Source organism: Ostrea edulis, chromosome 5 (assembly GCF_947568905.1).
Source record: "Ostrea edulis chromosome 5, xbOstEdul1.1, whole genome shotgun sequence".
NCBI classification, from domain to species: Eukaryota; Metazoa; Mollusca; class Bivalvia; order Ostreida; family Ostreidae; genus Ostrea; species Ostrea edulis.
In genome coordinates, this window is record NC_079168.1 from 92,651,759 (window position 1) to 92,667,394 (window position 15,636).

At 36.0% G+C, this 15,636-nt stretch overlaps 2 protein-coding genes across 3 annotated transcripts in view; one reads left to right on the forward strand and one right to left on the reverse strand.

Moving 5' to 3' along the window:
* Window positions 1-5,036, reverse strand: part of LOC125649356 (isoleucine--tRNA ligase, mitochondrial-like) — a 41,456-nt gene extending 36,420 nt beyond the window's left edge. The window contains exon 1 of the mRNA XM_048876827.2: window positions 4,587-5,036. Within this exon, the coding sequence (XP_048732784.2) occupies window positions 4,587-4,784 (198 nt within the window). The 5' untranslated portion in view covers window positions 4,785-5,036. The remainder of the gene's footprint in view (window positions 1-4,586) is intronic.
* LOC125649371 (G protein-coupled receptor 137Ba-like) lies at window positions 5,012-13,067 on the forward strand. Of its 2 annotated transcripts, none has more exons than XM_048876870.2 (7): window positions 5,012-5,614; window positions 6,902-6,945; window positions 7,447-7,681; window positions 8,599-8,742; window positions 11,215-11,343; window positions 12,110-12,219; window positions 12,569-13,067. In XM_048876870.2, the coding sequence occupies exons 1-7, from the start codon at window positions 5,156-5,158 to the stop codon at window positions 12,726-12,728; spliced, it is 1,281 nt and encodes a 426-aa protein (XP_048732827.1). In that variant the 5' UTR covers window positions 5,012-5,155; the 3' UTR covers window positions 12,729-13,067. The 2 variants fall into 2 exon arrangements, with proteins under 2 accessions (XP_048732827.1, XP_048732828.2); XM_048876871.2 differs by having other exon boundaries at window positions 5,035-5,403.
* The last annotated feature ends 2,569 nt before the right edge of the window (window positions 13,068-15,636 follow it).

Genomic DNA, 15,636 nt, shown 5'->3' on the forward strand with positions numbered 1-15,636 from the left:
TTTCATTTGTTTATGAATTTATTTCAAAATTTATATCTGGATTTGAAATTTGGACTAAAGAATATTCTCAGTTTATGGTCTTGACATCTGAAGAAAAATTCTGCAAAACAAACAAGGGAATATTGTTTCAGAGCATACCTACAATAAGCGTTTTATATAAACCACGCTGCCATTGCATCATATACATGGACATGGGAACGATGATTGCCGCGAACACAATCGGGTTGATGAAATCAAGGTCAAATACAAAGACGGAAATTTACATGAGTAACTACACGATATCTACTCATGGGAGCGGCAAGTATAACAGTGATCTGTGGTCAATGGAGTGACAAGTGCAAAAGCTATAATTGTTTCCACAGACCCAAAATAGGATGTACATGTATGTCTGTATACCTGTACCTGGCGGGTGTAAACAATATAAGGGGCTTCCTTGCTGTAAGTGTTGGTTTGCTACAAATTGTTCATTGTCTAATTAATTGGTCGATTGATGTTAGGAAGCTAATTAATGATTCTAGGTTGTAAGTCATTATAAAACTATCGAAAAATATTAGAATTTATGAGCTGCATATTGATCAATGGAAAATACTGAAAATTCAATGTCTAAAACAACTTGTTGAAATTTTTTTTTTACCTTTGTCACACATATTTCTGCATTTCAATTTTTAAAAATGGAGGAATTAACAAGTATTAATAAATCTGTTTATCTTAATTTTCTAAGCATTGTTTCGGCAAGAAGAATCCAGAATTGCTTTCTTTTAACCCCTCTTGGTTTAAATGTTCCATATGTATGGTTACATTTTGACAAAGAATCAAAATATTACATTTTGTCTACTCTATGATATATTTTAAAAGGAAACAAATCTTAATTCATTGTATTCAATGAATTTAAATCATCGGTTCAGATACATTAATTACACTAATTTAATAAACACGATCTTTGTGAAAATATTTTTTAAATCTTTTTTCTCTCTTATTTTCAAGCAAAAGATATGAAACATCTTAAGCTTAATTCAAAATCTGAATATTGCAATGAAATGATTGATAAGTAAATGATTCCAATTAAGAGAGTCTGAGTTTGTTACATGATACTGGGGTCTAGCTTATAAGTATTATCAGGTGGGGTCTTTACGACATTGACAGAATAGGAAAAGGATATCAAGATTCAGGTGGAAATCTGAATTTAATCAAAATATGTTAGTAGTAAGACCCCTTCCCCCTTTTTGATCCAGCTCGCCTCCCCATTGTCAAATACTTGCCGACACCCCTGTTATCTATATATCTGACACGTGCTCAGTACCCTCTTTCGCTTTTTTCCGAATTGGTGACCTCTAAGGTCAATGCATATCGGAGATTACAAGCAGAAATTACTGACAAGTTGAAAATGATTCATCAATCGAGTGAATCAACATTTTCTGCTGATTTGACGGGTTTATTGCTTCAGATTCACTCTGACTTTATAAATTTAATATTATATTCAATCACAAATATGTTAAATATTTGTTCTTTTATTTTTCCTCCTAGGCCCCTGATCCCATCTCTGGTATATATTCAGGGGTCTGTGTTTGTCCAATTCTCTATTTTGTATTGCTTATCATCTTCACAAGTCAAGGGTTTTTGATTCGTTACCTCGCTTTAACCCTTAGTGTGAAGTGACAAATTAATAACCCTTGACTTGTGAAGATGATTGCTTATAGGAGTTACGAGATTGATCACTGTTTGTTATCTTCACCTTTCTTTTATTTTTCCATTTATTTACCATCAGTTACAGCTTATGTATTACTTTAAACTTGACTACAAATTCATTAATTATCATATGCCCTTGTAGACGGGTATGCCTTTCACAAAGCTCAGTAGTTGTTGTTTTAAATTACATTGTAGACCTGTTGACTCCTGTGGTCTAATGGTAGCTCCGTCAACATACGGAAAAAAGGGGGGTTATTTCAAAATTATAGCGAGCACAGCAAGCCAGCGAAGCACTGGCTCGTACTGCGAGCTCTAATGACTAGAGCGCGGGAAATAATCCGAGCTAAATCTAAACCTCTAACAAGGAAAATTATTTGACGCCAATCCCAGAAGTCCCTTGTCAAAAATGGCTGAGATCTCGCAAAGTCACACCTTGGAATATGATTGTGAACTTATGTGGATTATCATCCTAATCTTGTGGCCTCCTAGCTCCAAAATTCAGTGCACCATTAGGCGAAATGTTTAACGGAGTGCAATGTTTATGAAAGGCAGACTAAGATGATGTGTGACGTCATGTCTACGTTTTGACGTACGTCATAATAAGACTGACAGTGGTGGATCTAAATACGTACTTGTTATTTCCATTTGTAAAAGTCATACTACCGGGACAATATTGAATATATGTAAACATTAGGCATACGTAATATGACATCGAACACAAATTGTGTATAATCGACTGCAAAGCACAAATCTGATTAAAATACCCAATTCTCAATAGGAATTTATTATTCTAACAAGAAAAAAGGGAAACTAATTAACTTAAATTGTTAGAATATGTGAGGGAGCACAGGTACTGATTCTAACAAGAAAAAAGGGAGACTAATTAACTTAAATTGTTAGAATATGTGAGGGAGCACAGGTACTGAATTAGTGCTATTTAAAAAATTACAAAAAAAAATCGTTGGAATTTGGTCGGATTGAAATGTTTTTAAAAAAATCTTTGTTGGTTGTTTTTTTTCACGACTAAAAATATAAATGAGTGCTTGAATCTGTCATGTCCGGTAATGCAAACCATGATGACCCCCCCCCCCCCTCCCTCATGATAACCAACCATGCCACTTGCTATTAACGACTGAAAAATCATTAATTAATTCTAGTTTTGTGAATTAATCTTAATTAATGTATCCTCACATATGTTGCAATTTTACTCAATAATTATATGTGAATGCTGAAATATTTCATCATTGAGTTACAACTAGGATTATGTACAATATTATAAAAATTGTTCTAATTTTCTCTTTTGGAACATAACATTGCTACAAGGGGATTATCATATGGATTATGAATTTCATTTAATCAGATATGTGCGCATGGTTGGGAGGGGGGTCTGCGCATATACATGCCTAATAGTTGAATTTATCGATTTATTTTTAAATCATCAATGAAAGGTGAAGATAACGAACAGTGATCAATCTCATAACTCTTATAAGCAATACAAAATAGAGAGTTGGGCAAACACGGACCCCTGGACACACCAGAGGTGGGATCAGGTGCCTAATAAGAGTAAGCATCCCCTGTCGACCGGTCACACCCGCTGTGACCCCTATATCCTGATCAGGTAAACGGAGTTATCCGTAGTCAAAATCAGTGTGCCAAGAACAGCCTAACAATCGGTATGAAACACGTAAGACAGCATTTGACCCAATGATAAGTTGTATTGACGAACTAGATCGTTATAACGACCATAGAATTTGCGAAATGCTAACTTCAATCGAGACTGTTGAAACCCCTGTACCATCAATAATATATTGAAATGCGTTTAATATTCAAAGGCAGTGCTATTTAAACACAGTTTTACAAACTTGAAAGGTTTGGGAATTTATATCATACACTTGGTAAACTGAAAAGATTGAGAGTAGAAAAAAGGAAAGTAGAGGCATGCAGTCGACTGCTGACAGCATACAGTTCAGAACAAGTCGTGCATCAATTAAGCAAGTCACAGTGAAGGCAGCAAAAATAAAATACATATATAGCATAAATATATTTCAATCACATTCATGTATACATGTTTTAATAATCATTTTTATTGGGAGAAAATCCATGTAATGAGTATTTGGCAAATAGATATTGTTTAAATTGAACCTGATCAAAGCATGAACATTACAAAATTTGTACATACATGAAGCTGCACTCGCCTAAACGGTATTCTCTTTAGAGAAGTCGAGAGGCATAGCCTTCATCAACTTCTCTTCGTAAGCATTCATATTTTGATTCTGGAAAACGTGTAAATGCCGGAGTCGGTGATGGTTTATGCTTCGACCGACGTTTCGACTCAGATGTGCCTGGATTTACGCAATAGACAACTTGTTTTCAAACATTTAGCAGTAATGCACAAAACCGTCACAAGGAAATCAACACTTACTTGCTTTTAATCCATTTTCAACATGTCCCCTGTCCCGGGTTTAAATCACAACTCTGTTTACTTTCTCTTAACTGGTCCCCTATTTTGACAACTCCCAAGACCAGTTAACGTAAACCCGGGACAGGGGACATATTGAAAATGGATTAAAAGCAAGTAAGTGTTGATTTCCTTAATTGTGATGGTTTTGTGCATTTACTGCTAAATGTTTGAAAACAAGTTGTCTATTGCGTAAATCCAGGCACATCCGAGTCGAAACGTCGGTCGAAGCATAAACCGTCACCGACTCCGGCATTTACACGTTTTCCAGAATCAAAATATGAATGCTTGCGAAGAGAAGTCGATGAAGGCTATGCCTCTCGACTTCTCTAAAGAGAATAGCCTAAACGGAAGCACCGTCAACATATTACCAAGGCCTATTTGAATATTAAAATCCCTGGTTGCAGAGAGAAAACAAACAATAGTTTAAAATAAACCTTACCTTTTCAGCACTGTCCACAGTCTCCAGTTTTTTAAGACTCAATACAAACTCTGTCTTGGGTAGGTAGATGGTTTGTTTGTACTTTCCTTTTGACGATCTGGTTTTCTTTACTTTAATGTCGCTGTATAAACATGTCTGGAGATTACATTGAATTCTCCACTGTCGGTTTAAATGGTTTGTTACTCGGAGAAACATCATTCGTATCTCCCGTGAACAGCAATAGTAAGAGTCAGGTGTCTATGGACGCTGACATGTTTCTGTCCCGCACATAATAAAACTACACCTACAGAAACTAATATATATAGTCTACATGATTGCTTTATTGCTAATTATTTTTTTAAGATTTCGTTTCATTTTATTATACTGATTCTATATTTACAACCGGAAAAATATTTTACTTTCTTTCCTTGTATACATTTTAAGGTCAAGGTCATAGCTGTCATGTGCTAAGATATTGCTCCGTTACTTCTGTTTGGGTTTTTTATTTTTTTGGGCTGGTGACTTTTCTTTCTGATCTGTAGAACCTGTATAGAGGGGTTAAACATGAAAGGAAATGTGTGACCATACACATGCTCAGAGTTGTCAGATGGTATTCACAAATGTCATTATTCCCGAGCGAATCAAGGAAACAACTTATGAGGGACAATGTTATTTCGATGGGGAAGCATACAGAGACGGGATGGATTATCGATACAGCAGATTTCCCCACCGTTAAACCCGCTCTCGCTCCAACGACACAGTTGTCTCTGACGATCACTTACATATCCCTGTACGGATTTCTGTTTTTCTTCGTGCTATGTCAGCTGTGGATGATATGGTACTACAGACATAAACGGTTCAGTTACCAGACATGCTTCCTGTTCACCTGTCTGCTGTGGTCGGGATTGAGAACGACTCTGTTTTCGTTTTATTTTAATAATTGCATTCTGGCAAACAAACTGCCCATGTTTTTAAACTGGTTGTTTTATTCCTTCCCGGTGTGTTTGCAGTTTATTACTTTGTGTCTGCTTGTTCTTTTTTTTGGTCAGGCAAGTATTCGAAATGAATTCATTATTATGGTGCAAATTAAATTATGTCATAAGAGCTAACACATCATATATTGATTGCATACATGGGCTGATTATCTTTGCTGTTTTGCCACTAATACGGAATTGGATCGTAATTATGTGACTGAGTGTCTGACATATCAAATTTCAATACCACAATGATAAATTTAAAAATCCCAAAGACAATGAAGAGGTTTTTTTTTTTAAATAAAAAGAACTACAAAGGATCCCCCCCCCCCCCCCCCCTGCGTAAATATACAAGTATCAAATAAATACGCAACTCCCATTCTTGCAAATGCTTTTAAATACTTATTAAGACAATGCTGCTGGAGCGGCCTTTCAGAAAAACTTTTAGTTTAACGGAAGAAGTAATGTTTATCCGGTGACATTTTCTGTACAATGTTTCAGCAGCGATTATATCATTTATCTACGATTGATAACACATGGGTTTTTTTTCTGTGATTCGACCACACACTACCTCTTTAAAAAAAAAGTATAACAATAAGTCCCATATAGTTGTATTGAGTTAACTCTTCCAAACTCTTAAAATTCTGATTGTCATCGAAATATATTTCATAGCGCTAATTCATGTATGAGCAAGCCCTGGGCTAACCTTAATTCATATGAATAAATAATACGTATTTATATCATATTATATAGATATATATATATAACCCTCAAACTCCATGCTCTAAATCGTACTCATACTCAGTAATATTATATCACATGTACGCATTACTTTGGGGGTGTGAAGCGTATTTAAATTTGCTAATGCGTAACTGCACGCATGATGTTCAACTTACATGTGTATTTGGTAAAATTCAACAAGTATTTACGCTGATACGCACCTTATCTGGAGCTCTGTACCATATGCATGTATATTATGTGTATATGCATATTCCATAATTTGTTGCAGAATTAAATTCCATGGGTGTCACAATTATTTTAGGATTTGGGGCATGAGACATTATTTTGGCCCCTTCCTAAACCTAGGAGTCATGATTTTAAAACTTAAATCTCCACTTTGTCAGGAAGCTTTCATGCAAATTTCAGCTCTTCTGACCCATTGGTTCTTGAGAAGAAGATTTTTAAATGACCCCAACCTAGTTTCGTATTTTTGTGATTTGTAGGTTCATTCTACAAATGTACATGTACTTTGTTATCATAATGATTTATGTATTTTTTGGAATGTAAGAGCTATGTCAGTTCTTTCTGTTAAATCATTTATGCCTCACAATTCCATGAATAATCTTTCTTTTATAATTTTAGGTTGTATTTAAGGCAAGAGCGAAATATGAGCCAAGTCGTTATAAGTAAGTATAGAAACCTTATCAATGAATAGTTTCTGAAAAATGAAATACGATATCTTTCCTTTTGTTGATATTAATGTTACCTATTAATGCTATCTGGTGGGCAGAGATCTGTATGAATTTCCATTTTGTGCTTTCTGTCCCTCAGCCTTCCTCCACCTAAATCACTGAGAGGCGGTGGACTTTCTGTAAATCACTGATAGTTTACCTCATTATTGCAGGACATAGTTTTGACGAGTTTACTATGTATATTATTCACAAGATACTTATTTACACATCAAGGGAACGTACCTCACTAATTTGCATGAAATTAAGTTTTAGCAAATAAATGATGACTAACAATAATCAACTACTGTGACATTTTTCATACATGTTGTGCATGGTTTATACATAAGTTGATGACTGTGTACACCTCAATTTTAGACAGGTTTCATGCACTTCAGACAGGACTGAGGATTCATATGTATTCAGGTTTTGATGATTTTAATGGTGTCTTTTGATTAGGATTCCATTCCGTTTGACAATGGCTGTTGTTGTGCTGATTTTCGTAGCCACCAATGTGACGAGTGCTGTGCTGATCAATCACCAACAGCAGTACCATCACTCCCTCCCTCTATACATCCTTGTTATTCGTGTCAGCATTAATGGCGCGCTCTTCCTGTTGGCAGCCATTGTTTTGTCTGTTTGTATCTACAAAATGAGGACCATGTCCTCATCTAATGTGATATTAGAAGCCAAGGTAAATTTCAGTGTTCTATCAGCTACTACAAGAACCATGTGTGTGAAACGTAATATATATAGTTTAATAATGTCAGATATTCTGTTTGCATTGGAAGGATTTATCAATAATAGAGAAAGAAAATATCTTTAGAAAAAATGTGTGACATGATTAAGAAAAAGTAAATATAATTATTTTGGCTTAAGTGTTTTATTGTTTTTGTACTTTCTGTCCGTCCGTCTGTCACAAAGTTTTGTGAACACTTCTCCTCCAATATGACTTATTGGATAGTCTTGAAACTTTGTACAATGTTTCATTGCCATTTGTAGATGTGCATATTGTCGGGACAGAAGGATCGAACTATTTTCCTAAAAGTTATAGTGGATCTAAAAGGGTTGGAGGATGTAAAATAGCTTGTGAACACTTCTCCTCCTATATGGCTTATCAGATAGATTTGAAACTTTGTGCAATACTTCATTGCCATTTGTAGATGTGCATATTGTCAGAATAGGAGGATCCAATTATTTTCCTAAAAGTTATAGTGGATCTAAGAGGGGTGCAGGATGTGGAAATAGCTTGTAAATGCTTCTCCTCCTATATGGCTTGTCCGATAGACTTGAAATTTTGTATGATACTTCAATGCCATTTGCAGATATGTATATTGTAGGGACAGGGGGATCCAATTGTTTTCCTTAAAGTTTTAGTAGATCTGAGGGGTGGAGGGTGTAAAATAGTTTGTGAACACTTCTCCAATGTGGCGTTTCGGAGTTTATATTGTCTATGTTCTTGCTCATGCTTTCTCCTCCATACCATGCAGTACAATAAAGGGACGAGGTTTTATTTGGAGTGCTTACACAATTTGGGGAGCTGGGGAGACATTTGTTTTTCATTAAAACAATCTCTAGTTATTGTGCATCTCGTTTTGATTTATTTTACAGGGAACAACTTTATGTCAGTCACTGACTCTCTCCATTTTAATCATTTTGTTGTATGCCTCTCGTGCTATATACAACATTCTAGCTGTGCTTTTATTCAACAAAATTCCAAGTTTTGGGTATGGTTGGACCAATGTGACATCACAGGTATTTATTTAACTCACATCACTATAAAAATGAAAATGTAGATGTTGAACTGATTGATTGAATATTGTTTAACGTCCCTCTCGAGAATATTTCACTCATATGGAGACGTCACCACTGCCGGTGAAGGGCTGTAAACTTTTCACATTTTCATCCTCTTCTCCAGAACCACTGAGCCAATTTCAACAAAACTTGGCCAAAAGCATCCTTGGGTGAAGGGCTTTCAAGTTTGTTCAAATGAAGGGGCATGTCCCCTTCAAAGGGGAGATAATCACAAGAAATGCAAAAATAGGGTGGGGTCATTTAAAAATTTTCTTTTCAAGAACCACTGGGTCAGAAAAGCTGAGATTTACTTGAAAGCTTCCTGACATAGTGCAGATTCAAGTTTTTAAAAATCTTTTTCTCAAGAACCACTGGGCTAAGAAAGTACAAATTTACATGAAAGCTTCCTGACATTGTGCACATTCAAGTTTGTAAAAATCATTCCCTTGGGGGGGGGGGGGGGGGGGGGGGTAGGTTGGGCCGCAATAGGGATCAAAGTTTTACATGCAAATGTGTATGGAAAATCTTTTCTTTAAATATGGCCAAGGTGACTCAGGTGAGTGATTTGGCCCATGGGTCTTTTGTTTGGTATTCTGATTTTAAATGGCTATTTTCACATAGTTTCTCTTTCAGGAAAAAAACCCATTGGGTTAGCAAAGTACAAATTTGCATGAAAACTTCCTGATATAGTGCATATTTATATTTGTTAAAATCATGGCCCCCAGGGGTAGGATGGGGCCACAATAGGAGATCAAAGTTTTACATACTGATAAATAGAAAAAAAACCTTTAAAAATCTTTTTCTCCAGAACCATCAGGCCAAAGACATGCTTTCAGACATAGTGCAGATTTAAGTTTGTAAAAATCATGGCCCTCGGTTGTAGGATCGGGCCACAATAGGGGATCAAAGTTTTACATGCAAATATATAGTTAAAATCTTTAAAAATCTTCTCAAGAACCACTGGGCCAGGAAAGTCGAATTTTACATGAAAACTTCCTGACATAGTGCAGATTCAAGTTTTTTAAAATCATGGCCTCTGGGGTTAGGAATAGGGAATCAAAGTTTTACATGAAAGGTGAAGATAACGAACAGTAATACATGTACATACAAATATACAGTGGAGCCTCGGTAATCCGGACGCCATTAATCCGGACGCTTCACCTTCCGGACGATTTTTCTAGGGAACGGAATTTTTATACGTTATTTTGCATCATTAATCCGGAAATTCGCATTCCGGATCCGGACTGTAATTTTTTTGAGGGAAGGTCTGTGTAGGACAATTTTAGCAAGGCGTAAATTATAAAGAAAACAAGCCAAACTGTCTAATTGAAGCGATTGCCTGTACCCTGTCAGCACTTCCCTTAAATTACATGTAGGTGGTGTGTGATGATATGTCAGTTAACGGACGTGATAAACACGAAATTCTTAAATCAACTTTGGACGATGAAGATTGTTTCAACAGACCGCCGAACCCGTAAAGTGTGACATATTGAAATGACCGGCCTCTTTAAGAAGTAAAAATGTGATGAAATGTTTTAAGTGTAAATGATTATGTTAGTTACTAATGATTTATTTATTTATAGTTACATAGTGTGCTTCATTATTTGTTTTCGTGCATACGGTACACTGTTTTGTAGATTTATTTGTAGTGCTAATATATATACATGTACAATGTAAGCATAGGCAAATACACTGCACACGTATTATTTCAATTTTAGTGCTTTGAAATGCATGTGAATGTTAACATATTATTTTTTTCTTTACTAATGCAAATGGTCAAATTCAATGATAGAATGTATTTCATTCACTATGCATCAATAAAGTAAGCATATTGGTTACTTATGTAAAGATAAAAAATATGCGATTCAGTTATCCGGACGCTTCATTTATCCGGACGATTTTGCTGGGAACCAAAGTGTCTGGATTAACGAGGCTCCACTGTATAGGGGAAATCTTTAAAAATCTTCTCAAGAACCACTGGGCAGGAAAGTACAAAATTACATGAAAACTTATTCCAGACTTGGTGCAGATTTAATTTTGTTAAAATCATGGACCCCAGAGGTAGAATGGGGCCACAACAGGGGATCAAAGTTATATAGAGGAAATCTTTAAAAATATTCTTCTCAAGAACCATTGGGCCAAAGAAATTTACATGAAAGCTTATTCCTGACATAATGCAGATTCAAGTTTGCAAAAAATCATGGCCACCGGGGATAGGTTGGGGCCACAATAGGGATCAAAGTTTTACATGTGAATATATAGGGAAAATCTCTAAATATGGGCCAAGGTGACATGTACTCCAAAAATGAAACATTAGATGTGAGTCTTTGGTGAATTAAGATTCAGTCTATCTACAAAGGCCAAAAGAGACTGTTGTCTTTTATAGACCTTTACACGAACAGTGGGTAATTGAATGTCTTTAAACGATTTCAGGCAGACTTGGTCGATTTGGACAGAGGATATGCTTTCATCTCTTTTGGAGTCATCCTTTTTGTCTGGGAATTTCTTCCAACCTTTGTGATAGTCGTGTATTTTCGTGTCAAAAGACCGCAAACAAGTTTAGTAAGTGATGTAAAACCCAATGTATGTACATCTAATACTAGTTTCAAAGGATCCAGTCATATTACTCTACTGTAAGAATCAAATAAATCTAAGCATGATGAAAATTAAAGGACATGATTTGAGCTGAAAATTTTCAAATTTTATTTTATGATTTTTAATGTTTAGAATGATTAACTATAAGGTATTACCAATGATCAGCAAATATTTGACTGTCAGTAGTCAAGGTACATGGGAGATACAGAGGTCACAAGTCCTTGTTATGTAAGCAAGGCTCGTGCCATGTTTTTGTTTACATAGGTTAGATAAACTAGTAAAAGTTTCGTTTAAAGCAGAGTTTTTCAATTTATAAGTGAATTCTTCACACAATTAAATATTTTCTAGTGTTTGGCACATCTCATTTTGTTTTAAACACGCTATTTTCTATTAAAATAGTCTAATGTAAACAAAAACATGGCACGAACCTGTTTACATAACAAACAATTGTGAGTGCTGTATCTCACTTAAAACTTAACAACTGATGTTCAAATTTTGGTTGACCATTAGAAATACTTTAGTTAAGCATTGTAAACAATAACGAAATTTTCAGCTCAAATCGTGCCCATGCCCCTTTAAGGCTCATTTACTTGATGCACATTTCCAGATATTGTTCTTTGAAACAGAACAAAAAAAACTAAACATGTCAATTTCTTTGCATTTTATGATCCAAAGTGGTGGTTGTAAATGTTTTCTTTACAAGTACTAAATTGATTTTGATGCCGGATTTCAGGACCTGGTGGACTTGTCTAGTCGCAGCCAAAACAGCAGACAGTACTTCTTCGACAACCCACGTCGCTATGACAGTGAGGATGACCTCAGCAGAAATGATTTGACAAGAAGGCAAGTACAGTGTAGTATTTATTTGGTTGTTGACCATACTTTAAAAGGTAGTTAGGAAAATCATTCTGTGTGTCTGAATGATATAAACACAGCTTATACCAAACTTTGGTAAGTGTTTTTGGAATCATATGAAGTTCATGTAAATCTTATTCATTCGGGGGCCACCAAGTTAAAGATAAAGTTTCTAGAAAAAGAAATTTGACTGTAATTTTAAAAAACTATAAATAACAAAATATTCTCCTAATATAATCATAATTCATTGTGTTTTCCCCGGTAACTGGTAGTGATAAACAATTCCCAATGCTATATATACTATGATAAGGTTCATGGACCTCTTTGTTTCCTTCAGTATCAACTCTTACCATCCTAATGGAGGTGCAGGTACACCCACCAGAAGCACCCCACGAGGGACCCCAAGGTTATATGGATCTATGCATAGTGCTGCAGGCAGCTACTCCAACAAGTTAGGGGGATTTGGAACTTCTCCAGTGACTACCATCAATGACTAAAAAGCATGAAAATAATTTTCATCTGTTTAACATTAGAAATGTGAAAATATTCTTGATTTTGACTCGCATTTTATTTTATATAAATCTCCACGAAATCAGCTAATACTTATACTACTGATGACAGGCAATTTTCAGGATTAATGTAATAGATTGAAAGAAACAGTTTAGAATTAAGTTACTAATTTTGTCTGTAGACATTAGTGAGTAAGAACACAATAATATTCCTACTATACCTTTTGAGACCTGGTCCTAGTACCTATTGTCTGCCTTTTAAAAATGTGATAAATCTTGTATTGTATGTCATGTATTTGAATGTAAATAATTTATGATTCCACAGAACGCTCTTTATTATTTTTACATTCTACTGGTCAGCAGTAGAAAAGTGCTGTTACAAAGGTAGTGGATATTTATTAGTCTCCTATCTGTTTGTAAAATCAAAGGGGACTATATATTTAGGTTTCTTCTCTGTCTGTCAGTAAGTCCCATTGGTTGTCCAGACTTTTTAGCTCACCTGAGCTGAAAGCTCAAGTGAGGTTTTCTGATCGCTTTTTGTCCGTCGTCTGTCTGTCCGTCCATCTGTCTGTTAAACTTTTCACATTTTCGACTTCTTCTCCAGAACCACTGGGCCACTTTCAACCAAACATGGCCAAAAGCATCCTTGGGTGAAGGGCTTTCAAGTTTGTTCAAATGAAGGGCCATGACTCTTTCAAAAGGGAGATAATCACAAAAATGCAAAAATAGGGTGGGGTCATTTAAAAATCTTCTCAAGAACCACTGGGCCAGAAGAGCTGAAATTTACCTGAAAGCTTCCTGACATATTGCAGATTCAAGTTTTTTCAAATCATGGCCCCCGGGGATAAGATGGGGTGCCAAGGGGGGGATCAAGGTTTTACACACAAATGTATAGGGAAAAACTTTAAAAATCTTCTTCTCAAGAACCACTAAGCCAGAAAAGCTGAGATTTACATGAAAGCTTCCTGACATAATGCAGATTCAAGTTTGTTCAAATCATGGGCCCTGGGGGTTGGATGGGGCCACAATAGGGGATCAAAGTTTTACATACAAATATATAGGACAAATCTTCTTCTCAAGAACCACTGAGTCAGAAAAGCTGATTTTTACATGAAAACTTTCTGACATAGTGCAGATTCAAGTTTGTTCAAATCATGGCGCCGGGGGATAGGATGGGGCACCAAGGGGGGATCAAAGTTTTGCACACAAATATATAGGGAAAAACTTTAAAAATCTTCTCAAGAACCACTAAGCCAGAAAAGCTGAGATTTACATGAAAGCTTCCTGACTTAATGCAGATTCAAGTTTGTTCAAATCATGGGCCCCGGGGGTTGGATGGGGCCACAATAGGGGATCAAAGTTTTACATACAAATATATAGGAAAAATCTTTAAAAATCTTCTTCTCAAGAACCACTGAGCCAGAAAAGCTGATTTTTACATGAAAACTTTCTGACATAGTGCAGATTCAAGTTTGTTCAAATCATGGCCCCCGGGGGTAGGATGGGGCCATAAGGGGGGATCAAAATTTTACATACAAATATATAGGGAAAAACTTTTAAAATCTTCTCAAGAACCGCTAATCCAGAAAAGCTGAGATTTACATGAAAGCTTCCTGACATAATGCAGATTCAAGATTGTTCAAATCATGGGCTCTGGGGGTTGGATGGGGCCACAATAGGGGATCAAAGTTTTACATACAAATATATAGGAAAAATCTTCTCAAGAACCACTGAGCCAGAAAAGCTGATTTTTACATGAAAACTTTCTGACATAGTGCAGATTCAAGTTTGTTCAAATCATGGCCCCCTGGGGTAGGATGGGGCCACAAGGGGGATCCAAGTTTTACATACAAATATATAGTTAAAATCTTTTTCTCAATAACCACTGAGTCAGAAAAGCTGATATTTACAAGAAAACTTTCTGACATAGTGCAGATTCAAGTTTGTTCAAATCATGGCCCCCGGGGGGTAGGATGGGGCCACAAGTGGGGGGGGGGGGTCAAAGTTTTACATATAAATATAGGAAAAAGCTTTAAAAATCTTTTTCTCAAGAACCATTGGGCCAAAGAAGTTGACATTTACATGAAAGCTTTCTGGCATAGTGTAGATTCAAGTTTGCAAAGGGTAGTTTGGGCCATAATAGGGACTAAGGTTTTACATGCAAATATATATGGAAAGTCTTCAGATATGGGCCAAGGTGACTCAGGTGAGCAATGTGGCCCATGGGCCTCTTGTTTGAATTGCATTAAAACTAGGCAAACCGTTTGTCATACGATGAGAAATATATCATAAATATTTCATGTGACCTCAAAATCAACAGGGGTCATCTACTCCTTAGGATGTATCAGTGTACCAAGTTTGATGTCTGTCAAGCAAAGGGTTCTCAAGATATTGAGTGGACAGTATATTCCTATGTCCAGTTTGACCTTTGACCTCAAAATCAATAGGGGTCATCTACTCCTTAGGATGTACCACTGTACCAAGTTTGATGTCTGTCAAGCAAAGGGTTCTCAAGATATTGAGGAGACAGTGTCTTCCTATATCCAGAGTGGATTGACCCTTGGACCTGAAATTCGATAGGGGTCCTCTTCTACTCATAACGAACCCACATATGAAATATCATTACAATCAAGTGAATGGTTCTCAAGACATTGAGTGGACAACATGTATTCTACCAACCGACATACGACCCACTGACAGGTGCAAAGCCCCTCTTCTTTGAAGGAGGGCATAATTAAAGAAGGGCATAACAATATTCACAGTACCATTTATTTCCTTTACCATATGTGGATATTAACCTACTAGTGAGATTTTCTTGAGTCAAGTATAGCTTAGTACTTTACTTAGGTGACCTCAAAATTTAAGTCATAAGGAATGAAGCTTATTTAGATCAAAT

Excerpts from the sequence above, each read along its gene's own strand:
- LOC125649371 (XM_048876870.2), top strand. The coding sequence starts at position 5,156 with ATGCTCAGAGTTGTCAGATGGTATTCACAAATGTCATTATTCCCGAGC. Across the intron at positions 6,946-7,446 it reads TATGAGCCAAGTCGTTATAA|GATTCCATTCCGTTTGACAA; the intron begins GTAAGTATAGAA and ends TCTTTTGATTAG. Across the intron at positions 12,220-12,568 it reads AGAAATGATTTGACAAGAAG|TATCAACTCTTACCATCCTA; the intron begins GCAAGTACAGTG and ends TGTTTCCTTCAG.